At 44.4% G+C, this 24,591-nt stretch overlaps 1 protein-coding gene across 1 annotated transcript in view; it reads right to left on the bottom strand.

The window, feature by feature from the left end:
* The window catches only part of Cpne4 (copine 4), a 452,533-nt gene that overhangs the window by 155,465 nt on the left and 272,477 nt on the right, over positions 1–24,591 (bottom strand). Inside the window, exon 3 of the mRNA XM_032910406.1 lies at positions 9,290–9,469. Within this exon, the coding sequence (XP_032766297.1) occupies positions 9,290–9,469 (180 nt within the window). The remainder of the gene's footprint in view (positions 1–9,289; positions 9,470–24,591) is intronic.

Below are 24,591 nucleotides of genomic sequence, written 5' to 3'. Positions count from 1 at the left end.
TGTTGAAGATATTTACTGGTCCTTTGAGCTGGGAGTCTTCTCTCTTCTATACCTATTATCCTTAGGTTTGATCTTCTCATTGAGTCCTGGATTTCCTGTATGTTTTGGACCAGTAGCTTTTTCCGCTTTACATTATCTTTGACAGTTGAGTCAATGATTTCTATGGAATCTTCTGCTCCCTGAGATTCTCTCTTCCATCTCTTGTATTCTGTTGGTGAAGCTTGTATCTACAGCTCTTTGTCTCTTCTTTTGGTTTTCTATATCCAGGGTTGTTTCCATGTGTTCTTTCTTGATTGCTTCTATTTCCATTTTTTAATTCCTTCAACTGTTTGATTGTGTTTTCCTGGAATTCTTTCAGGATTTTGTGTCTCCTCCTATGGGCTTCTACTTGTTTATTTATGTTTTCCTGGAATTCTTTCAGGGATTTTTTGTCTCTCTCTCTCTATGGGCTTCTACTTGTTTATTTATATTTTCCTGGAATTTTTCAGGCATTTTTTGCGATTCCTCTCTGTAGGCTTCTACTTGTTCTCTAAGGGAGTTCTTCACGTCTTTCTTGAAGTCCTCCAGCATCATGGTCAAATATGATTTTGAATCTAGATCTTGCTTTTCTGGTGTGTTTGGATATTCCATGTTTGTTTTGATGGGAGAATTGGGCTCCGATGGTGCCAGGTAGTCTTGGTTTCTGTTGCTTTGGTTCCTGCGCTTGCCTCTCGCCATCAGATTATCTCTAGTGTTACTTTGTTCTGCTATTTCTGACAGTGGCTAAACTGACCTATAAGCCTGTGTGTCAGGAGTGCTGTAGACCTGTTTTCCTGTTTTCTTTCTGCCAGTTATGGGGACAGAGTGTTCTGCTTTCGGGCGTGTAGTTTTTCCTCTCTACAGGTCTTCAGCTGTTCCTGTGGACCTGTGTTTTGAGTTCACCAGGCAAGTCACTTGCAGCAGAAAAGTTGGTCTTACCTGTGGACCCGAGGCTCAAGTTCGCTTGCGGGGTGCTGCCCACTGGCTCTCCGCTGCGGCAGCAACCAGGAAGATCTGCGCCGCCCCTTCCGGGAGGTTCCGTGCACCAGGGTTCCAGATATCTTTTGGTGTTTTCCTCTGGGCTCAGTACTGTGTGCAGCGTGCAGTCTCTTCTGGTTTCCCAGGCGTGTCCGCCTCTCTGAAGGTTTAGCTCTCCCTCCCACGGGATTTGGGTGCAGAGAACTGTTTATCCGGTCGGTCCCTTCAGGTGCGGTGTCTCAGACGCGGTGGACCTGCTGCTCCTGGGCCCTCCTCAACGGGTACCCAGAGGCCGTTAACAGTTTCCTCCTGGGCCAGGGATGTGGGCAGGGGTGGGCAGCGTTGGTGGTCTCCTCCGCTCTGCTGCCTCAGGAGTGCCCGCCCGACCAGGCGGCGAGAACTCCCCTCCAGGGGGCCTGGGAGCAGAGAGCTGCTGAGGGCAGGGATCCGCGGGCCCCGGAGTCTGGCCAAACACCGGAAGTGTCCGGTCCCAGAGGAACTCCCTGCACTTTCAATTTTAAGGTTTATTTTGTTTTTAATTATGTATACATCTGTACACCTGGGCACAGGTCATGCAGATGACTGAGCAGGATGTGGGATCCACTGGAAATGGAGTTACAAGAGATTGTGAGCGGCCCAGCATGGGTCCTGAGAAATGAGTAGCAAATGTTCCTATTTGCTGAGTCATCTCTCTGGCTCCTATATTGCATTCTTAAAGCAAACATCCTTCTTGAGGGACAATAACTAATGCCATGTTTTTACAAAAGTGTTTACAGGTCATCTATATTCCTTCTGTATAAACCATAAAACAAATTTAACTGGGGAATAGAAACTCCACCAAACACTACCAAGGTCCACTCCAACTGGGGTTTGCACTAATACTGCTTTCTAATGTATACTGGTTAGTGATGGGCTGGCTACCAGACTAAATGGGAAGAACCATAAAGGGCCATGTGGCTCCAGACAATGTCCCTGTCCTCCTGCTCTTATTCCTCTCAACGTTAATGACAGCAACAGTAGTGGGCAGCGTCTCTCAATGCTGGGTCCTGAGGCAGTGAAGCAAGTAACCGCCCAGTCCACCAACTTGGGGAAGTCATCTTTGTTACTTAGGGCCATTGTCTTTGGTGAGTGAAGAGACGTGGACATACAGGAATGGGCGAATGAGTTAATAAGCAACAGAAGCAGAAGAGACATGAAATTACCGGAGTAAGGGGCAGCTCACTCTTGTAGGTGGGGAGGGACCCTGTCTTTCCTGGTGAACCCTCGGTAGGATGTAGCAGAAGATGGCTTAGCTGCAAGTCTAGTTTGGGGTAGGAGGCTTTCTGAGCTCACAGAAGGAAAGCACGGCTTTCTGATCACTGTGTCCTTGTGACTCGCCCCCCTCTCCCATCTGCTGAGAAAGTACAGCTCTGCTTCTCTGAGGACATGAACCTTCCTTGGCCTCACCGGGCATGGTTTGTTTTTTTCCCCCTGTGCAAAGTCCCTTGCTGTGCTTGGACCCAACTGTGCAGTCTTTGCCAGTCTCTAGCCTGCTGAGGGCTGCAGCTTTTCTCTTTTAAACCAAAAGTCTGGCTGCGTGTGGCAGAGTAGGCACATTGCAAGCTCAGAGATCACCCCAAGCACCTGTGGAAGCCTGGGGGTTTGGAGGATGGGGTGGGGAACAGGCTGTGCGTGTGACTCTCTGTGTAGTTTTTGTGAATTCACTTCAACTCTTTTTTGTGGGCTTTAACTTTAGTAAGATAAGGGTTAATGATTGAAACACCTGCCCTGATTATTGCAACATTCTGTGTTTGTCTTGTTTGCTTTTTTGTTGTTTGTTTGTTTGTTTGTTTCTGTTCGGTTTTTGGTTTTTCAAGTTAGGGTTTTCCTCAGTAGCCCTGGCTATTGCAGAACTCACTCTTTTAGAACAGGCTGGTCTCAAACTCAGAAATCCCTCTGTCTCTGCCTCCCTAGTGCTGGGATTAAAGGCAAGTGCCACCACCATCCGGCTTCAACATTCTGTCTTAACACCAACCCCCAATAAATTACCCCTAAAAGAATCAATGCTGGGGCATGCATTCACACGAGCCAATGTGTGCCTTGAATCCCCTGTACTGAATGAGATCACAAATGAGGAGAAATTATACTTTCCGGATTGGTGGCTGTCCTGGACATGGGAGCGTCTTCTTTATGACAAGGCTAACCCTTCCTGTCTTTCCCTAGATCCTCACCCCATGAAAAATGGCTCTCTCACAGCTTCAACAACACTCCAAGTGCTTTTTGTCATGGGCTTAGCCCAGTGTTTTATATGTACTGATTCATGGATGGTGTAGGTAATCATGTGTGAGCATGTATGTTCATAGGTGGATATTTGCATGTGCAGGTGTATATATAGGCACTTGTATTCATGTACATGTGTACATGAGAGTGTGTACACACACGAGCACATGCATATGGATAGGGAGGCCAGAGGACAACCTTAAATGTCGTTTTTGCAGGTAGCTGTCCACTTTGTTTTATAAGAAAGGGTCTCCCGCTGGCCCGAGACTCACCAGTCGGGCTAGACTGGCTGGCTTGCAAGCCTCCATTTCCCAGCATTAGAATTACAAATCCGTGTCCTGCACTCAGGCTCTCTTCCTCCAATGGTTTTGAGAGGATCCAACTCAGGTTCTTGCGTTCTGCTTACATGAACTGAGCTATCTCCCCAGACCAGTCCTCACAATATCTCCAAGGCTCAGCCCTGTGGTTTTCTCTATCAGTAAAGGAAGAAATGAGGCTTCGATGGTGGGAAGAGTTTGTCTTTGGACAAAGAACTTGGGAACACTGAGAGAGAATGCCTGAGACCCTTAAGAAGCCATTAAACAGTACAGCACTCGAGCCTTAAGGAGCCACCTGGGACAGCGCTGTGTCATCCTTATGGTTGACATCTAGCCATTCTTTGCCTGCCTTAGCTACACACAACAAAACACCTCCTTTTACCACCACAGATGTCAAGAGGGAACGTGGTGATGGTTTTTCCTTTTGCTTGCTCATGCTTGAGAGAGCAGCAATTTTGAGGCGGGGTGGGGGGAAGGAATGTTCTCCTTCAGAGTTTCAACTGGTAAAGGCCCCTTCCCTTGTATAGCTCTCAGGGCAAATGTGTTTGTCTAGATTATTGTTCCACATTCAGAGGACACTCAACAAAGAAAGGCTTTTGTTGATGATTTTAAGACATCGAGTTCATACCCTTTTCTGAAAGACAATGAAGTAGGATGGTCTTAATATTCAGAGAGCTTTTAACATTTCTCTGATTCATTCAAATATGGTGCATTCAATAGATTTCCTTCCACAAATGAACATAGGCGTCGTCCTGTTCCCTGGCCATTTTCCTGGTTACTGTCATCTGTCAGGAGTGTCTCCTAAAGCTTCATTGTTTACTCCAGACTCATGTGGGCAGCAGGCACTGGCAACTCCCCTGTTTTCTGCACAAAAGTCCTGAGCTCAGTTAGGTAGGTATCACACAGGATTCCCCACCCCTTCCTTGTATGACTACCCTCAGGGAGAGTGGAAGCGATCCTCTTAGTTACCCTGCAGTCACCCCCCAACACACACACACACACACACACATACACACACACACAAACTCTTCCATACATGCTGATCAAAGACTCTCCCCTGGGTCTCCTCCTCTGGGTCTCCTTCACTGTGGTCCCCCCTCACTCCTTTGCTATGACACAAATCTCCTAACTACTATCCTTACCTCCACATCTCTCCATCCCCATGCATCCTTCATGAGCACGCCGAATGCTTTTTCTATACTTGTATCCGGTCTTGTCTTTCCTCTGGTAACCGAGGACTCTGCATTATGTCTAAGCACTTAAAGCTGCACGGCTCAGCTCTTCCTCTCAAGTGCTGCATCCTCACCCTCTTCCCATCCTCATTTGATTGCTTACCCAGCCTCTTCAGAATCCCTTTGTTCTCATGATGGTGAACTGCTCTTGAGTTCACCTTTCAGGTTCAGCGTCATCTGTCCTATGAGTTCTCTTTGAGTTCCTCTGGACAGACCAGTCTTTATTCTACGACTCCCGAAACACACACAGTTCTATTGTAGCATTGAACCATGTGCACTTTGGTTATTTATCTACAGGTTGGTGTCACCTGGGTAATTATAAGCTTCTCAGGGACAGAGTCTCTCTGTCTGCTTTGTCTTTGTATTTCTTGCACAAAGCATGGTATTTGGCATGTGCAGGGAAGCAGGTAAATGCTTACTGAATGACTAAATAAATGAATGAATGTTACATTCCCTCCCTCAAACCAACCACCAGAGAGTATCGGGCAAAGAAGTTCAGTGGCTGATGGTCAGAAGTGATTAATAATAATAATAATAATAATAATAATAATAATAATAAGCTTTGATTGATTGAAGTCAAGTAGTGCTGAGTACATGTGTCCAGAAAGCCAATTCTAACAATTTCATGGCCAATAATGAGGTGATTATCAACAACAGAGGCCAGCATGTCACCCAGAGTTGGCTTCAGGGGCTTAATGTCAAGCCTGTGTTTCCATGGTGATTTTTAGCTTCAGGTGCCCTGAGGGCTACACATCCCTCAAGCCATGCTACAAGACTACCACAACATTCCAGGAATCCCAGGCAAAGAGAAACAGACTTTGTGTCTTTAGGCTAGGAGCTTTCAAATAACACCCTCCTGTTTTACTAGTTAGTGCTGGCCACTGGCATAGCCCTAAGCCAAAACTCCGGCAGGTGAGGGGTGAGAACTATGGCCGAGCTTACTCAGGATTCCCTCCTGAGTGAGAGGTGGAGCTCTTCTCAACATGGCCACATGGCAAAAGAATAAAGATCCCAAGATGATCAAGGCATGACTACTAAGAGAATGGATGGCTGGGTATGGAATAGGCAAGCCGTAGTAAGAAATAAAGAGTGAGCAAACAAGCATTGGTTTCTTTCACCAGGCCCACAATAGACTACACCTTACTAACTTCTGACCATCAGCCACTTCTTCGCCTGAAGCTTCCACCAATCGGAAAACCTCCTTTGCTACCCAGGCAGCCAGCTAGGAATGCTGGGAGCCTGACGTCCCTAGCCTTGGACCAGCCTTCCACCAATGACTGCTGAGAACAGATTTAGCCAGTATACAAAAGCCCCATTTCCTCATCCCTAGGGCACATACTCTGATGTGTCTATTCACTGGCTTCCAGAATGTTCCTAATAGAATTCAGTTTCAGGGCAGGAGGCTTGACCATACACCCTTGAGGGCTATTTTGTTTTGTTTTGTTTCTTTTACCGAATTGCTTTTTTTCCAGCCATTCTGGTGTCTTTTTGCTTCCTATTTCAGAGTTGGTGTCTTGACAAAGTCAAGCAAAGGTGCTCTCTGCCATACAGGCAGCTCCTGCTTGAATCTAGAGGCTTGTGTGTTGTCTTCCCATCTGCGGGGAATGTGACTCCTCCCTGGTTCAGCGTAAATGCCACTGTCCTTGGGAAGCCCTTTCCCCAAAACTGCCACCACCAACACATACACCTAATGCCTCCAGGGGACCAGCCTTATAGTCTGTAATTCCTTACAGTACTTGTCATTCCCTGTTCAGCCCTGTGCCTCCTCAACTTTAACTCAACTAGATTTGATCTGCTTGAAGGCAGGGATGCTGTCCTCAATTGCTTTTATATTGTTCACCTCTGGTACAATAGCTAGCACAGAACAGGGCCACAGGCTTGCTGGCTTTTGGAAATATGAACCTTGGAGGGAACTAAAACAGAAGTTCAGGGTTGTTTCACCGATGAAAATTATTAAAGATGTGAATGAAAAAAGACATTTATTCATATGACTTCTACATAAATCCACATTTATTTCCTGTGATAAATACAACTTTTATCTATATAAAAGAAGCCCAGTGTCTGAGGTAGAATCTTGCAATGGCTCACTGATGTATGTGAAGATCATTTTTTAACTATCTTTGTTTTTTTTAAAACATTGTTTTATATCATTTCTACCCCTCCTCCAACTCTTCTGGTATCTCCTTGATCTCAAATTCATGAATTCTTCATCAATTATTATATTTGTACACACACACGCACACACACACACGCACACACACACACACACACACACACACACACAAACACTCTCTCTCTCTATCTCTCTCACATCAGCATATGTATCATGTGAGCATGTGTGTATGTGTGTGTTATTGCACATAAACTCAACATGCTGAGGTCATCTAAAGGTTCCCAAACATACACTCTTTAGAGCTGGCCACTTGTTTTAAAAGCCTAACCAGAGCTACATAGGAAACCTATAAGTCATTCATTTCATTTGTATCTAAAAGATGCTGTCTCAGAAAATTCCTAAAATTTATCTACCATCAAGGCTTTTGGTGGGAGATTCTATCAGTGGAAGAGAAGATTATGTGTCTTCTATTTCTTTCTTTGCCTCTCCTTGGGAGAATTTCTGTATCTGGCCTTCAGCTTTCTTTAAGGTAATAGGGTGTGTTCTTGTGAAGGCAAACACTCTATTTCCTGGAAATGGCTAACAGGGGCATTCCGAGTCACCTCTCTTTTCCACGGGGAGAAATTTCTTCCAGTAAGTGGCACGCAAGAGGGCAAGCACCTACACGGGAACACAGGAGCTGGCCTTCTTGACTGACTTTTCCTCACAGATCTTCTTCCTGAGGCAGGCAGGGAGGGCATGTAGATCTGCTGAGACATTAGGCTTCTATAATTTGGTGTCCCTCTTTGTGACAAGAATCAGCAACTCTACACATAACAATGTACCACATGGCCTTGGTAGGAAGCCCCAGCTGGAAAGGGCAAAGAAGTCTAATCTTTACTGGTTTACAGGAAGTTGGCCAGGCTCAGTGACACCAGGCTCCTCCTACTCCACACCCCTCCCCCTCTTTCCTCTGCCTATCCTGAACAACTTTTTTTTTTTTGTCTTCCCACATAATTTGGTCCCTTTCCTGAAGGCCCACAACACTAGGGTAGGGTCCCAGAACACAGCATACAGTGATGCTTTTGAGTACATGGACCACACTTTCATTTTCTACATGGCTCAATTCATTTTGGGGGCTCAGAACGAGTTTTGTACCTTGATCCCTCTCTTCTAAAGTAAACCCCGTGCCTTTAAACCAGGAACAATAAACACTCCCAAGGCTTCAAGAAACCTGCTACCATGGAATTCTAGAGAGCATTCCAACCACCCATCATATACACTGGGCCCTGAGGTTGCACAAACAGACAACCTGACATGATTTCACTCTGCAGTTTCAGAAGAAACACTTGATCCAGAAAAGCAGCTTGGAGAAGGGCACAGTCCCTTCTCACCACTAATGACAAAATTCAACCAACCAAACAAAGACCCAATTCTCAGACCCTACACAGCAGGCTCATTCCCCTGTATCCTCGGGTACCTAGCCCCAAGGTTTGAGGACACTAACCTCTCAGACTAATAGAAGTCAGCTCTCACCATTTTGACGTTGAACTGAGTCTATGCCATTCTCCTCCACTGAGTTATTTCTTACAAACACTCCACTACACTGTGAGTACAGCACAGGGAGGAGATAGACAGTTGATGGGCTTTGTGGCCAGCACTGGCTCTGCTGCTTATAAGGGTGAGCCATTAGCACAGTGGGTCTTGCTCTTCTGAATGCCAAGACCCTTTCATACAGTTCCACATGCCATGATGACCTCAAACCATAAAATTATTTTATTTCTACTCCAAAACTGTAATTTTGATACTGTTACGATTTCTAAATATCAGATATTTGGTACTTATTGGGGTGGAGACCTCTAGGTTGAGAACCACCCGTGGGTCACTTAAGCACTCTGGGTCAGTTTTTTTCCCTTATCAAAGGGACATAATGGTGATATTAAATTATAGTATCTATTTAATCACTAAGTCATGTAGTCCCCTTCTTGGGTTATTTTATTTTTTGTCTCCAGAGATTTTGCATAAATTTGAATAAGGTACAATCTATGTGTGGGAGTCTTACAGATCATTTAGGAGACAGGAAATTTGCCATGGGACAGGGTATGGTTCTAACAGACACAAGAGTAGTAGATGTAGTAAGCACCGGATACACATATGTTGCACACCTGACCATCATGATGGGGACATTTAGAGCAGAGGATGATTGACTGCAAAATAAATAACTACATACTTGCATGATTGTTCTCTTGTACATATAACTGATACAACAATACCTAGAAAATGTTGGAAAATGATGTAGTTTAAAGAAAATGATCACTACAGGGAAAGAGAGCAAAGATCAGAAGAGGGGGAAGGCCTGAGGTGGGAGAGGACAAAAGACATCTTCTGTCTACCTGGCCAAGTGTGCATTCCATGCCACCCAGGAAGTCAGCCTCCTTCAGCCCATTATGGTTGCTGCTGATGTCATGGACTTCAAACCGGAGACGTTGGACCTCTTCAAAGTAAAAGTCCACCGTAAACAGCTTTGAGTACACTGGGTTTATGCAGGTACGAATCACTTCTGTCCTGTCCACCTGAAAGGAGAAAAAGGAAACCCACAGGGATTAGGACTTTCAGTACTAACCTTCAAGCAAATTAATCTTGTGGTGCAATCCCTTATTCCAAACTATACCCTCCCGAGACTTACTAGGGTTAACAAATCGAAACTCTACAAGACACTCCAGAGAATGAACCAAACCATGATGCAGACAGACATCACAAATGGTTGGAAGTTCTTTATTTGGAGGTTTCAATCATGTCATATGGATTAGGTGACAGAACAAGATGAGATCATCCTTAGCACAGGAGAGTCTGAGAGCATGTCTGAGCTCAGTAGGAAAGACATCTGTGATCAATTAGTGATGCCTGCGGGGCACAGTGATGGAAAATGGTAGGCTATCTGTCTCCTTTTAGCCAAGTCTACTCTAATGGAGGTTTCCAACTCATGATTCCCAGGAAACCAAGAGGAGGGCCATTAGAGCGAAAGTCAGCTGCCTTGGTTCTCAAGTATGCTTTTCATTAGGTCGACATTTACTGATTTACTACAATTGGTGACCCTTAGTTTTCTCGTCTGCAAAATGTCAATTAGAAAAATAGACATACAGTTCCAACATGCTGCAATTCTTTCTGTCTCTGTTTGTCCTCTTCTCCCAGATTCAGGGCTGCAACAGGCAACATCCACAAGGAGGCTGAGTCTATATGTTAAATTTCCTGGGCTCTCGTCTGGGAGGGGTCTGCCAGAGAGAGGACCGGGTATGGGATGAGGGAGCTTGAGAACAGAGAGATTCAGGCTGCCTCTACACATACAGATGCTGCCTGAGACTTCCCCTCCATTCAGAGAGCATGTGCTAGGCCTTGGTGACATGAACCCTCATCCTTCCCTGCCCCCACCACATCTCATGCTTTGTTACTGTTTAGTTCTTTTTCTATTTAGATTTTTTTAATTATGTATTTACGTATATGAGTACACCGTAGCTGTCTTCAGACACACTAGAAGAGAGCATTGGTTCCCATTATAGATGGTTATGAGCCACGATGTGGTTGCTGAGATTTGAATCCAGGACCTCTGAAAGAGCAATCAGTGCTTTTAATCACTGAGCCATCTCTCCAGCCTGAGTTTTAAAATTATTACTTTAATTACATGTATATGTGTATCTTTGTGCACATGTGCACACATGGGAATGGGTGCCTGCATTGTCTAGAAGGCAGTGTTGTGTCCCCTGGAGCTGGAGTAACTCTGAATCATCTGATGTAGGTGCTGGGAACTAAACTCAGACCCTCCCCTGAGTCATCTCTTCAGGCCCCACTTTTCATTTTTCTTTTAGATAAAATCATTCTATGCAGCCCAGGTTGTATTATAGGCACGCACTGTCATATCTGGTCTTTTGGTCACATTTCCCGTCCCTTCAGATGAAGGGAAGTAATGCTGGTGTTCTCTGTGGCTCCCCTGATGTCCTACTATCCTGTGCTTGCTCCATGTCCTTATCCTGGGAGAGTATAATTCTCCAAAGTTTCACCCTCCAGGACTGGACTCTCTGGTTCTGCTATCTGTTTCCTGTCCAGATCCAGGCCATTAAGGGTTCTTTCCCTTGGCATTTGTCACAAGTGAAAATACATAGAGCCATCTATATTTTTGGAAGCCTGGAAAAATGTCTCCCACTTCCGACAGCACCTTCCAATGGGAACAACCAATTCTTTTGCGCTCCACAAATCAAATGGAGCCTGTTGTTCCCTCACTATGTCAGCTTTCAAGGAGAGACGTGGTCTGTCGACTATCTCTCAAGTGCTGGTTCTTAGCACAAATTATAACACTGCTTCTCTTACTCTCGCTTAGGGAGAGGAAGGAATATTCTTCCAGGGGGGCGAAGTCCTCTACTCTGTCATCCAAGCCCACGCTGCTCCACAAAGAGAGTCTCATGCTCGTTCCAACACTTGGGTGCAGTGCATTGACCCTGGCCCTAGACACTTTCCTTTCCATGCCGTATTGTGTGAAAGAACCTAGAGGTGAGGGACACCAGCCATCATGCACGGGTGGGTGAACAATCAAGGTTTCAAGGAAAAGGAAGACAAGGCTTTTGTCACGATGCTGTGCAGCAGAAAGCCATCTCCAGCCCACTGTGCTTAGGATTTTACAAGTTGGTCATTATTTAACTATTCTGGCACCGTATGAAGACTCGGTTCCTATTTTAGTGTAATTTTACACTCATGTAGCAGTGGGCAACCTTCCTGCATTCCTTGATGGTCAGAGTCTTCCACACTGAGACAGGGCATCGCCACCACAGGCCTGATATGTCCTTCCAGACTCTTCTCCCTCGCAGAATGGCTTCATTTGGTCCTGAGAGACTCATTTTATTTGAACATCTGGCCCGAATGCATAAAATAACAAATCACAAAATGAGAGGCTTAAGTATACTTCCTCGGTATCTTCTGATAGAGAAATGGACTATAGGTATATTGGACATCTTCGGAGAAGGAAAAATAATTCAGTGTCTTGGGCAGGCTCAAGTGATGAGAGACAGGGTGGAAAGTGGTCTTTGTTACTTGTATTAGACATTTCAGTTGACACAAATGGGTCACATTTTAATTTTCGAGTAGAATTCACACCTAGAGCTATGATTCTTGTTGGTATTAAGCTACACATCTCAGATAGGCTATCCAAGGTGAGCCACCAGCATGTGACCCCTCACCCCCAGGAAATGAGAAAAGTGGAAAGAAATGAAGTAACACAGATTTAGTTTATGAAGATACAGGGTATCCAAGGATAAACAGCGGCCACTTGGAACCACAAGGGCATCAGTGCTCAGACGCAGAGGGAAGGTGTCGAGGTGACTGCTCACAATGCTAAGAGTGTAGGAGAAGGCGGTTTTAAGCATTCCGCATCCCAGCCATTATGAGAGACGCATCATCTCTTCTGGAGGCTGAAGATGGGGTTCCCCAGAGCAACAGCCTCGAGCTGCTTATGTTTTTAAATAAAGGGGTGTCAAGTTCAAGGCAAGCATCTCTAAAGATCCTTACTAACTGGAACTGCCAGCTCCCGCAGGGGAATATTCCCATTCTATAAAATCTGACCCCTACCCCTGATTCCATGAGTAGAGGGTAGGATTCAGCAATCTAGGCAGTTCTGTACCTCCAGAGGATTGGGGTTGAAGGTGCATACCACCATTTTCTGTGTGTCCTAGGCAACTGTGAAACAAACTGCTCCCTGTGAGGCGAGGCACTTATTGTTAAAGTGTGCTTTAAACTTGCTTGCTCTCTGTCACCTGCTTTGCAAAGACATCAATGCTTAATCAGTCTCTCTCTCTTCCACGATCATCGCGATTGATAGACTCATATGCTTTAGAAATTTCAGGACACGGTCTTTTCCATTTTAATAATTTGTAATGTTTGTTTGTGTGTGTGTGTGTGTGTGTGTGTGTGTGTGTGTGTGTGTGTGTGTGTGTACATGTTCAGAGGTCAGAGGACACATCTAGGAGTCCGTCCTCCCCTCCTCTTACGTGGATCTAGGGAATTGAACTCCGATCTTCAGGCTAGACTGCAGGTGCTTTACCCACTTGAGCCACATCTGGAGCCATCCGTTAACTTTGGCCTTTGCAGCAATCAGGCCACTGGGTAGCTTTGTACCGTCTTCCAGCTGAGACAATTTACTGTCATAGGGGCATGGTGATGGACACAGGGCAGGCTCTTGGACACAGCATGCTGACTGACTCCATCACCTGGCTTTTATTTCACATTTATTCATGTCCATTCCTGAAAAGGCAACTGTAGCTAGGCTATGGTAGGATAAAGAGAGAAGCCAGACATAACTTTCCCACTTGTACACAGCTTGCAAGGGACAAAGGTGGATTTGCACCCAGGTAGTTGAGCTCAGGAGCTTATGTGTTTAACGTCTGTGTTAACCTCTGGTCTTACGAACTTGAAGCTTTTTTCCAGAAAGGCTCTTGCCATCGAGCCTCAGGACTTGAGTTCTAGCCCTAGGTCTGATATGGTAAAAGGAGAGAACCGACATTTGCCTATTATCCTTTGGCCTCTGCACACAGACTGTGACAAGCATGCACATAAATAAATAAATAAATAAATAAATAAATGCAAAATAGATTTTTTTCTTGGTATGAATGGGAAGGGGTTGAAGGTAGGAACCAACCACTGAGGCCAGTCAGAGTGCACTGGGGCTTCCAGAATAAAGACCCTGCTTCCCACAGGCCCTGGTAAATAATGACATCATAGACCAAAGGACTTCACCATGTCCTCAGGGCAGGCTTCAAACTAGATACTCCCTCAGACTGATATTCTTTAAGTACTTTCTCCCCGTATTTATTTAGGGTGGATAGAGAGAAACTAATTTTCTCTGAATGAAGAACGGATAAGCTTATGTGCGAGAAAGAAAGGATTTATTGCAGGCAATTTTTCAAACCATATTAACTTCCAAGAGGGCATATTAAGCCACATAAAGCTTCTATAATAAAACAGATGGCTGGGCTAGCCGAAAGAACAGTACTCTGTCTTGGGACCTCAACTGTTGTCCAGCACCTGCTGGAATTCATGTGTCCTTTAAGCCACCCACCTAGTGGCACTTACTTAAAGCAGCCCCGGAATATGAATGCACCATTCTTTCTAGAAACATCCAGCCTGGTGCCTTGCAGAGATTCCCGTCCAGACTGCCACTCTTCAGCTGCCATGTGGTAAAGCCTTCCAGCCCTTTGGAGCAGACTAGGCAGGATATCAAGGGGCTTCCCACACCCCTGTCATCCCCCCACACTAGCAGTTCACTGAGTCCTCCCTTCAAGTCCTCTGCTGTGCACTTGATCATCTCAACTCCTGAGCCTCTGGTGCTAGAGATGTTCTGCTTGGGGGCCCTGGAATCAACCTGCCATCGCCAGAGATGGACACTGCTTTCTTGATGGACACTGCCTGGGGCTCTGATGTTGTTCAAAGCAGCCAGCAGAATTATGCTACCTTGCTTGGAAGTGAGGTTCTGAAGTCAATGACATGAGTGCCACTTGGCTTAGTGCCAATAGCCTCTGGTTTATACCCCCTCAGTATCAGTTTTGTAGTCTGCAGGCTGTATGCAATTGGAGCATCAAATCATCCAAGGGGCTGGCGTATGCACAAGCCATCAAATATGTCATCAGGTGCCCAGTGCCTCTGTTCTCCACAGTTCATGTCTCTCCCTCATGGATGTTCAGGTTGTGAGACTCAGGTTTCCTGGTCTCTAACCCAAGCCTGATTGACTTAAGCATCTGCTCACTTAACTTGGAAGTCCTGCTGGTGTCTTCGAGTTGATTCATAGAACTTTCCATGATGTTCTGTGTGGTTCGCATGGCAGAAACGAGCCATATGCATCTTTTAAAATTTGAAATGCAGCCAGTGGAACATAAGAACTAATTTAAAAAATTTACCTGAATGTAATTATGTTAGATTTAAAGACGAACGGGTGGGCAGCAAAATTGTAGCTTGTCTCAGCTTTATCTCCCCCTGGCTTAATGAAAGCCCTTATGATATCCATGCACTCACTTAATGAGGCGAGCAAGTCCTGGCTGATTTCAATGTAGGGCAGTAATTCTCAAGCTTGCTATATCTTAAAGCTACTTGGGGGTCTCCGGACCAATTAAATTAAGATTCTCTAGGGGTGAAATGTAGTCACCAGCAGTTCATAAATCTACCTAGGTGATTCCAATGTGTAGTTAGGTTTTAGAGCCAGTAACTGATAATCAGCAGTGTTGGCTCAGCTCCAAAGTGGAAGGAGAGTACGAACCAGATGAGCCAGACCTACTGTGTGTGTGTGAGACCTACTGTGCTCACCACACTTAGTACACTAATACATTTCCACATCCTTGAAAGCTAAGGAAATAAGCTGGTAGACTTAGCTTGCTTCTTCCTTTCTCTGTGTAGCAAATCTGGCAGTGACAATGTCCCCCACCCCCGCCTACCTACAAGGCCTGTTAGCTGCCATTCTGGCAGAGTTCCAGGAATAACATCACTTCTCCAATCCATCCCTCTCGACCCCCAGTGGTATGTCCCAGCGAGAGAGAAAGCTTTGCAATATTGCTATTTCAGGATACTGAAACATCTGATAATTCCTTCAATCTCAGCTGCAAAGGCCAACAGGGACACTTCACTACCTTTCTCCACCCCCTCAGAATGCTGACTGGTTCTATGGTATTTTTACATTTTGCTGTCTACCTGCGAATGCTTAACTTCTCTGGGATCAAACATAATGTAAAAGTGGCAACACAAGCAAACCCTTGTGGCTGGTGGCTCCTAATGAGTTTTATTTTAAGATTGGGAAACCTCTATCTGTGGTTCTCATGGTCTCTTCCCTTCAGCAGAATCACCCTGGTCTCTAACTTCGCTCAGTTCCATGGGTCATAGAAGACATCCGCAGAGCACTTAGTGGGCATTATAGCTGTCCCAACCTCTTGCACACCTCCTCACACAGAGCCATTCCAATACCATGAATCAGCACCCACAGTGTGAGTGAGCACCTCAGCTGCTCTAACCTCTTCACACACCTCCCCCCATAGAGCCACTCCAACGCCGTGAACCAGCACCCACACTGTTTCACATATGAGGAAACAGGTTGGAAAGGCTAACTGTGTAGCTGACCCAACTATTAAGTGAAGGGATGTAACTAGAATTTCCCTCAGACCTCTATCCTGAGGTACACCTCCACTCCCAGAGAAGACAAATCTCTTCAGATATTGTCTCCCCACAACTATTTCAGGCAAGGCCATCTTGATAAATCAACATTCCATACGTTCTCTAAGAAAGAAACATTCTTTCCTCCCCAATTCCTACTGGGCAGTTGTCCCCTAGAAGTCTTTTCTGTGTAGCTGATGAGTGTCCAACTTTCTGGGTCTTAGATGTTAAGTTTTCTCATCCTCCTTCTTCTGCCTGCTTTGTCTTGTTCAAGTTCACCCATGTGTGTGCATAAGTGCATGTGTGTATGTGTGCAGGTGTATGTATTCACTCTTGTGAATGTATGTGTAAGTGCGTGTGTATGTCTGTTCACAGATGTACTTGCTCTTGTGAATGCATATGTCAGTGTGTATATGTGTGTGCAGGTATACTGACTCTTGTGAGTGCGTGTGTAAATGTATGTGTGTGTGTGTGCACGGGTGTACCTGCTTTTGTGAGTGCAAGTGTAAGTGTATGTGTGTATGTGCAGTTGTACTTGCTCTTGTGAGTGCATGTGTGTGTGTCTGTTTGTGTGTGTATGTGTGTGTGTGTGTACAGGTGTACTCGCTCTTGTGAGTGTATGTGTAAGTCAGAGGTTGACAGTAGGATGTCTTCCTTAATCACGTCTCTCTCTTAGTTTCTGGATCTCAATATTATAACCAGACAGGTTGAGAAGCAAAGCCTTTGGGATCCTCTAGTGCCCTTATCCTCTCCACATGCTGAAGTTGCAACTACATGCTACTCACCGTTCTTTATATGTAGGGGCTGTGAGTCCAGATCTTAGGACCTCATATATGGGCAGCAAGCAATTTACCTACAGAGCCATATCCCTAACTTGCCTCCTTAGGTTCTTCCGGTTTAGATGGGGACCACTCTGCAATGACTCTTGAGAGATAGAGATGATCCAGACCCAGAGAGCTTAAGAAAATTCTAGCACAAAAGAGTCCATTTTTCAGTATTATATTAGCTATATTTCATAGCATCGCTGCCTTCATAAAGAAATTGGAGACAACTCATACTAGCAACTTAAAAGCACACCTGAAAATTCTAGAACAAAAAGAAGCAAACATACCCAAGAGGAAATAATCAAACTCAGGGCTAAAATCAATAAATTAAAAACAAAGAGAATCATAAGGAATCAAGAAATCTGGGAGCTGATTCTTTGAGAAAAGGAACAAGATAGATTAACCTTTAGCCAAACTAGCTAAATAGGCAGAGAGGCAGGATCCAAATTAAAAAGTCAGAAATGAAAAGGGAGACATAACAACAGACTGAAGGAAATCCAAAGAATTAGGTCTTACTTCAAAAGCCTGTACCCCACAAAATTGGAAAATCTAAACAAAATTGATGATTTTCTTGACAGATACCACTTACCAAAGTTAAATCAAGATCAGGTAAACAATTTAAATCATACTGTAACTCCTAAAGAAGTAGAAGCAGCCATTAAAAGTCTCAAAAAAAAAAAAAAAAAGCCCAGGGCCAAACGGTTTAGCACAGAATCCTACCAGACTTTCAAAGAAGAGTGAATAGCAATATTTTTCAAACTAAATAGAAACAGAAAGAGCATTGACAATCTCATTCGATGAGGTCACACTCACCCTAATATGTAAACCACACAAAGACTCAACAAAGAAAGAGAATTTCAGATTAATTTCCCTTATGAATATTGATGTAAAATTACTCAATAAAATACTTGCAAACCAAATCCAAGAACACATCAAAAGCAACATCCACCATGATCAAATAGGTTTCACCTCAGGAATGCAGGCATGGTTCAAGATATGAAAGTCCATCGACATACTCTAACATATAAACAGACTGAAGGAGAAAAACTACACATGATCATCTCATTAGATGCTGAGAAAGCCCTTGACAAAACCTAACAGCCCTCTGTGTTAAAAGTCTTGGAGAGATCAGGGCTACAAGGTACATATTGAAACAAAATAAAGGCACCATACAGCAAGACAACAGCCAACATCAAATCAAATGGAGAGAGTCTTAAAGAAATACTATTAAAATCAGGGACAAGATAATGCTGCATACTCTGTCTGTATGTATTCAACATAGTTGCCGGAGTTCTTAGCTAGAGCAATAAGACAACTAAAGGAGAACAAGGAGATACAAAGTGGAAAGGAAGAAGTCAAAGTATTGCCATTTACACATATGCTATAAGATATTTGATATATGATGATATGATTTATTGATGATATATGATATGATGATATATGGTATATGGTATGATATATAATATGATATGTGATATATGATAGTATACATAAGTGACCTCCCCATCACCATCACCACAAATTCAACCAGAGAACTCCTATGGCTGATAAACACCTTCTGCAAAGTGGCTGGATACAAAATTAACTTTAAAAAATTAAAAAAGAGGATCAGTAGCCCTCCTACATACAAATGATACATATCCTGAGAAAAAGTTAGGGAAACAACACTTTTTATAATATCTACAAATGGTAATAATAAAACCTTGGTGCTATTCTAACCAACCAAGAAAAAGACCTGTATGACAAAACTTCCAGACTCTGAAGAAAGAAATTGAAGAATATATCAGATGATGGAAAAAACTCCCATGCTCATGGATCAGTATGATTAACATAGTAAAAATGGCCACCTTATCAAAAGCAATCTACAGATTCAATGCAATTCCCATCAAAATCTCAATATAATTCTTTACAGACCCCCAAAGAGCAATTCCCAAATTCATATGGAAAAATAAAAAACCCAGGATAATTAAAACGATCCTATATAATAAAAGAATTTCTGGAGGTATAACCGTCCCTGATTTCAAGCTTTACCACAGAGTAATAGTAATAAAGCCTGCATGGTATTGGCATAAAAACACATAGGTCAATCAATGGAATAGAATTGAATACCCAGATAAGACCACAAACCTTCGGACACTTGATTTTTGACAGAGAAGCTAAAACCATACAGGGGAAAAAGAAAGTATTTTCAACAAATGGTGTTGGTCTAACTGTATGTCGGCATGTATAAGAATGCATATAAACCCATATTTATCAGCATGCACAAAACTTAAGTCAAAAGTGGATCAAAAACCTTGACATAAAACATTAAATCTAACAGAAGAAAGACTGGAGAAATGCCATGAACACATTGGCACAGGAGACGAATTTCTGACAGAACACTAACAGCTCAGGCACGAAGATCAACAGCTGATAAATGGGACCTCATGAAACAGAAAAGCTTTCACTAGGCTAAGAACACCATCAATAGACAAAACAGCAGCCCACAGATTGGAAAAAGACCTGTACCAACCCTACCTCTGACAGAGGACTAATATCCAAAATGTAGGAAGAACTCAAGAAGTTAGATACCAACAGACCAAATAACCCAATTAAAAGATGGGGTACAGAGCTAAACAGAGAATTCTTAGCAGAAAAGTCTCTAATGGCCAAGAATCACTTAAAGAAATGTCCAACATCCTTATTCATCCGAGAAATGTGAGGCAAAATGACTCTGAGATTCCATTTTACACCTATCAGAATGGCTAAGGTCAAAAACTCAGGTGACAGCCAGGGCTGTGGAGCAAGAGGAACACCCCTTCATTGCTGGTGCGAGTGCAAACTTGTACAACCACTTTGTCAATAAATTTCGTGGTTTTTCAGGAAGTTGGGAATAGTTCTACCCACAGACCCAGCTCCACCATACCACAAGGACATTCGCTCAACTATGTTCATAGCAGCTTGTTTCATAATAGCTAGAAACTTGAAACAACCTAGACATCCTTTAACAGAAGAATGGATAAAGGTAATGTGGCACATCTACACAACGGAATACTACTCAGCTATTAAAATCAAAGACGTGGAATTTGCAGGCTAATGGATGGAACTAGAAAATATCATCCTGAGTGAGGTAGTGAAGACCCAGAAAGACATGCATGGTGTGTACTCACCGGTAAGTGGACATGAGTCATAAAGTACAGGATAGCCAGGCTACAATCCACAGACCCTAAGAGACTAAGTAATAAGGAGGCTCCAAGGGAGGATGAGTGGATCTCAGAAGGGGAAATAAAATAGACATCAGAGGTGGATGGAGGGAGGGAACTGAGTGGACGAGAGGATGAGGAGGGGAACAGAGGAGATCAGGTTGGAAGAGAGCAGGTGTGAGAGGACTGGGAGAGAGAATGGAAATCAGTGGGGAGAATCTCTGGGACTACCTTAAGACCTGGGATGGGGGAGATTCCTGGGAGTCCGTGGGGTGACCCTAGCTGAGACTCCCAGTAGTGAGGGATATGAAGACTGATTTGGCCACCTCTAGTAGCCAAATGGGACTTCCAGGAGAGGGAGGGGGACATCAATCCACCCACACAACCTTCAACACAAAATTTGTCCTGCCTACAATATGTGTAGGGATGAAGGTGGAGTAGAGATCGAGGGAACTGCCAACCAATGCTTGGTCCAACTTGACACCCATCCCATGGGAGAGAGCCAGCCCCTGACACTATGAATAATATTCTGCTATGCTTGCAGACAGGAGTCTATTATAACTGTCTCTTGTGAGGCTTCATCCAGCAGTGGACGGAAATAGATGCAGAGACTCACAGTCAAACATTAGGTGGATCTCAGGGAGTCCTGTGGAAGAGTAGGGGATAGGATTGAGCCTGCCTGAGGAGTCAAAGACACTACAAGAAGGCCCACAGAGTCAACTAACCTGTGTCTATGGGGGCTCACAATGACTGAACCACCAATCAAATAGCATGAGGGAACTGAACCGAGGCCCCGTACACACTTGCCGCAGATGTGCAGCTTGGTCTTCATGTGAGTCCCCTAACAAATGGAGCAGAGGCGGTCTCTGAACCTCTTGCCTACCACTGGATCCTCTTCCCCTAGCTGGACTGCCTGGCAGGGCCACAGTAGGAGAGGATGTGCTTAGTTCTGCTGGGACTTGATGTACCAGGGGGCCTCCCCCTCTCTGAGAAGAAGGAAAGAGACTAGTGGGGGAGAAGGATTGGTGAGGGTGGGACTGGGAGAAGAGGAAAGGAGCTGTGACCAGGATGGAACATGAGTAAATAAATAAATTAATGAAAAAAAAAAACCCAGCTGTCTTTGCTTGTGCACTGAAGAGTAGACAGGATGTTCTAAGATCAAGTTCAGGAAGATGGTGGACTGTGGTCACCTAAAGTGCACCCTGGGTCCAATCTTCAGCACAGGGGATCTTGGGGCTTAGCCCAATTCAAGTGTAAAGCAGTGCTCACTTAATTCAGGATGCTGGCTATTAACAGGATGCTCTCATCACATCGACTCTCTGCCACAGCGCAGAGTCCTCCCGAGAGGTCATTCGAAGCTGGAGAGTTTTGTGGGGTTTTTTTTTTAAAGTAATTGGTATGCAGATACTCCTCTGCTGGATATACATCTCAAGCCCAGAATACTCACCAGACAGCAGGATCTGAAGGTGAGATAGGTGGGGGCCACCCCAGCCCCCCTCACCATAGGTGTGCCATGCAAGGCCATCCTGTGGCTTCCCAACACTACTTACCCTGACCCCTTTAGAATAACCATCCATTCTGCTTATGAGTCAATTCCTAACTGTCCAGATTGGGAGTTAACCACAGGTTCAAATGGACCCTTTTGAGATGCCCCGGGATAAGAAGAAACACGTCGGTCGTATGCCCTCTGCTCTTTCCATAGTACTCTGGTATCCATCAACTTTTCCTGATGGTTCCTACCAAGAAAATAGGATGTGTGTGTGTGTGTGTGTATATTTCATTTTGTTTTTGTTCTTGAGATGGGATCCTACTATGTAGTAGTCTGAGCCAGCCTCAAACTTACAACTCTACCTTGGCTTTCTAGTGCCTGGATTACAGGCATGAGCCACAACATCCTGCCTTGCCATTTAAAAATTATTTACTATTTTATAATATGTGTATATGGGTGTTTTGCCTGCACGTATGCCTGTGAACCATGTGCCTGCCCATGGTTGGTGCCTGACAAGGCTAGAAGAAGCTGTTGGGTTCCCTGGAACTGGAGGTATAAGAGGTTATGACCCACCATGTGGGTGCTGGGAGTTAAATCCAGGTCCTTTGGAAAGGCAGTCAAAGGTCTTAACCACTGAACCATCTCTACACCTCCTCAGATTTTTGGATGTATGACATTGATAGCAGTTGTTTTAGGTGTGTTATTGAGGCCAGGAACAACAGTGGTTTGTCCTGATCCTTCGTTCTAGATGAACAGGGGGAATACTGGGTCCGGAAGGTACTTCTGATTGTAAAGTTGGTGAGACTCGTCACTCATCAGTGCCATCGGGAGGTGGATAAACAGCTCCCTGTCACATTCCCGTGTCCCCTCAGGCACTCTTATGCTTTCATTCTTTTGTTTTAATTGGATATTTTTTATTTACATTTCAAATGTTATTCCCTTTCCTGGTTTCCCAGATGTAACCTTTCAATCCCCTCCCCCTCCCCTTCTTCTATAAGGGCGTTCCCCTTCCTATCCACTCTCGCCCCACCCCCAACATTCCCCTATACTGGGGACCCAAACTTGGCAGGACCTTCCATCAGTGCCCAACAAGGCCTTGCTCTGCTACATATGCAGTTGGAGCCATGGGTCAGTCCATGTATAATCTTTGGGTAGTGGTTTAGTATCTGGAAGCTCTGGTTGGTTGGCATTGTTGTTCTTATAGGGTTGCAAGCCCCTTCAGCTCTGTCAATCCTTTCTCTAATTCTTTTTAAGCAGGGGAAACTGAAACCTACAGAAGTTGAAATGATGTTCTTAAATCCCTCTGGCTACACAGTGACAATTAAGCTTTCAATGGAGTATTAATTCATGGGGAGCCACTCAGGTAAAATGAATCCTTGTGGCAATGACCTCAAGGTTGTCTTATTCTTGACCATCAACAATGTCTTTAGTAGAAGAGGTAAAAAGTTGTTTTTCCTTTTCCCATTTTTAACTCCACCTCCCAAAGATTGACATACGTGTGTATGTGTGATGCTCGTTGTTTTAAAGTCTCGCCTCGCTCCCAGAGCCTTCTCCCATGCATTCATGGAAGAGCTTTTGCTGCTGGACCTTCTATAATCAACACTGTCAGGTCTGTAATTGGTGAACTGGCCAATCACACCACCACCGACAACAGTGTCACTGGACCAATCCTCCAGTACCAATCGTCACCATGCATGCACACTGCACAAGCAAGGACCTGGCAACCTTGCGCTATAAAATCGGCAGTAAATCAAGCTGCTGCTTCACAGTACATCTTTCTAGCAAATCTAGCCGGTACTCTGATGGCCTATCACAGGCTCCGTGCTACATTTCAGATATTCACTAGCCCTATGAAACTATGAGATGGACTTTTGTATGCCTCTTGTCCACAGTTGGGAATTTCCAGAAATGTAATTTAACATATATGGGTTTGCTACTGCCTGAGTGATTTCAGGGCCTACACATCGCCTTCCGGAGACTGTTTTTCCCCTTTTTGATAACAACCAAACCATTTATTTCCCACATCTTATTTATTTATCTATAGCAAATTGTTTGCAAATTTCTGACTGGCAATTTGCATCCCTTTCCATGGATTGACTCAAGGAAGGCTTAGTGAGCGTTTGTGATGGCTTTCAGGTCTGCATGAGGCCTTACGGACTCAGCTCTACCCGTGACACTTGACGATCCATCTCATAGTGGAGTCGAAGGTAGGACAGAAGTCCTACTCGGAGTAGAAAGCTGGGGCTCACAGGAAGACATTGTGTGTGGCGGTGGCTACTGGGCTCTGTGGAGCCCTGCAGGGGAGGCTGTGCTGCTACAGTTCTGAGAAAGACAGAGAAACCAATGTGCACATCATCAGCATCTTCGGATGAACAGTGTATGTGCTAAATGCAAGTGCCTTTCCATTGTGGTCAGAAACTGTTCTGCTAGCTCATTGTAGACAATGTATTTGATTTGGCAGCTGTTCCAGGAGAAAGGCTGCATGTTTCTTGCTTACGTACATCTAACTTTTAGGAGCTAACAAACATAGACCAGAATGAAGCCGTTTTGGTCCCATAAAGATAAGATCTTCTTCCAAATAGAAAGATCAAATAAAAAGAATCAAAGAAAAGACTAAGGGATTATTTAGTGGGTTGGGAGCGAAGAGATTGTTTTAAAAATAGATTCAGAGGGGGTTGGGGATTTATCTCAGTGGTAGAGCGCTTGCCTAGCAAACGCAAGGCCCTGGGTTCGGTCCCCAGATCCGAAAAAAAGAAAAAAAAAATAGATTCAGAGAAGGAGAGCAAACAGCTAAAGTATGAATGGTTCCTCCCAATTTAGAGTAGTTTTTGTTTGTTTGTTGGAGTATTTTAATGATATATTTTTATTTTATGTGCACAGGTATTTTGTCTGCATTCATGTCTGTGTGAGGGTGTCAGATCCCCTGGAACCGGAGTTACACTTGTGAGCTTCATGTGGGTGCTGGGGATTGAACTTGGGAAGAGCAACCAGTGCTCTTAACTGCTGAGCCATCTCTCCAGTCAGTT

This window comes from Rattus rattus, chromosome 8 (genome assembly GCF_011064425.1).
Source record: "Rattus rattus isolate New Zealand chromosome 8, Rrattus_CSIRO_v1, whole genome shotgun sequence".
Taxonomy (NCBI): domain Eukaryota; kingdom Metazoa; phylum Chordata; class Mammalia; order Rodentia; family Muridae; genus Rattus; species Rattus rattus.
Note: the sequence above shows the minus strand (reverse complement) of the source record. Positions and strands in the feature narration are given on the sequence as shown.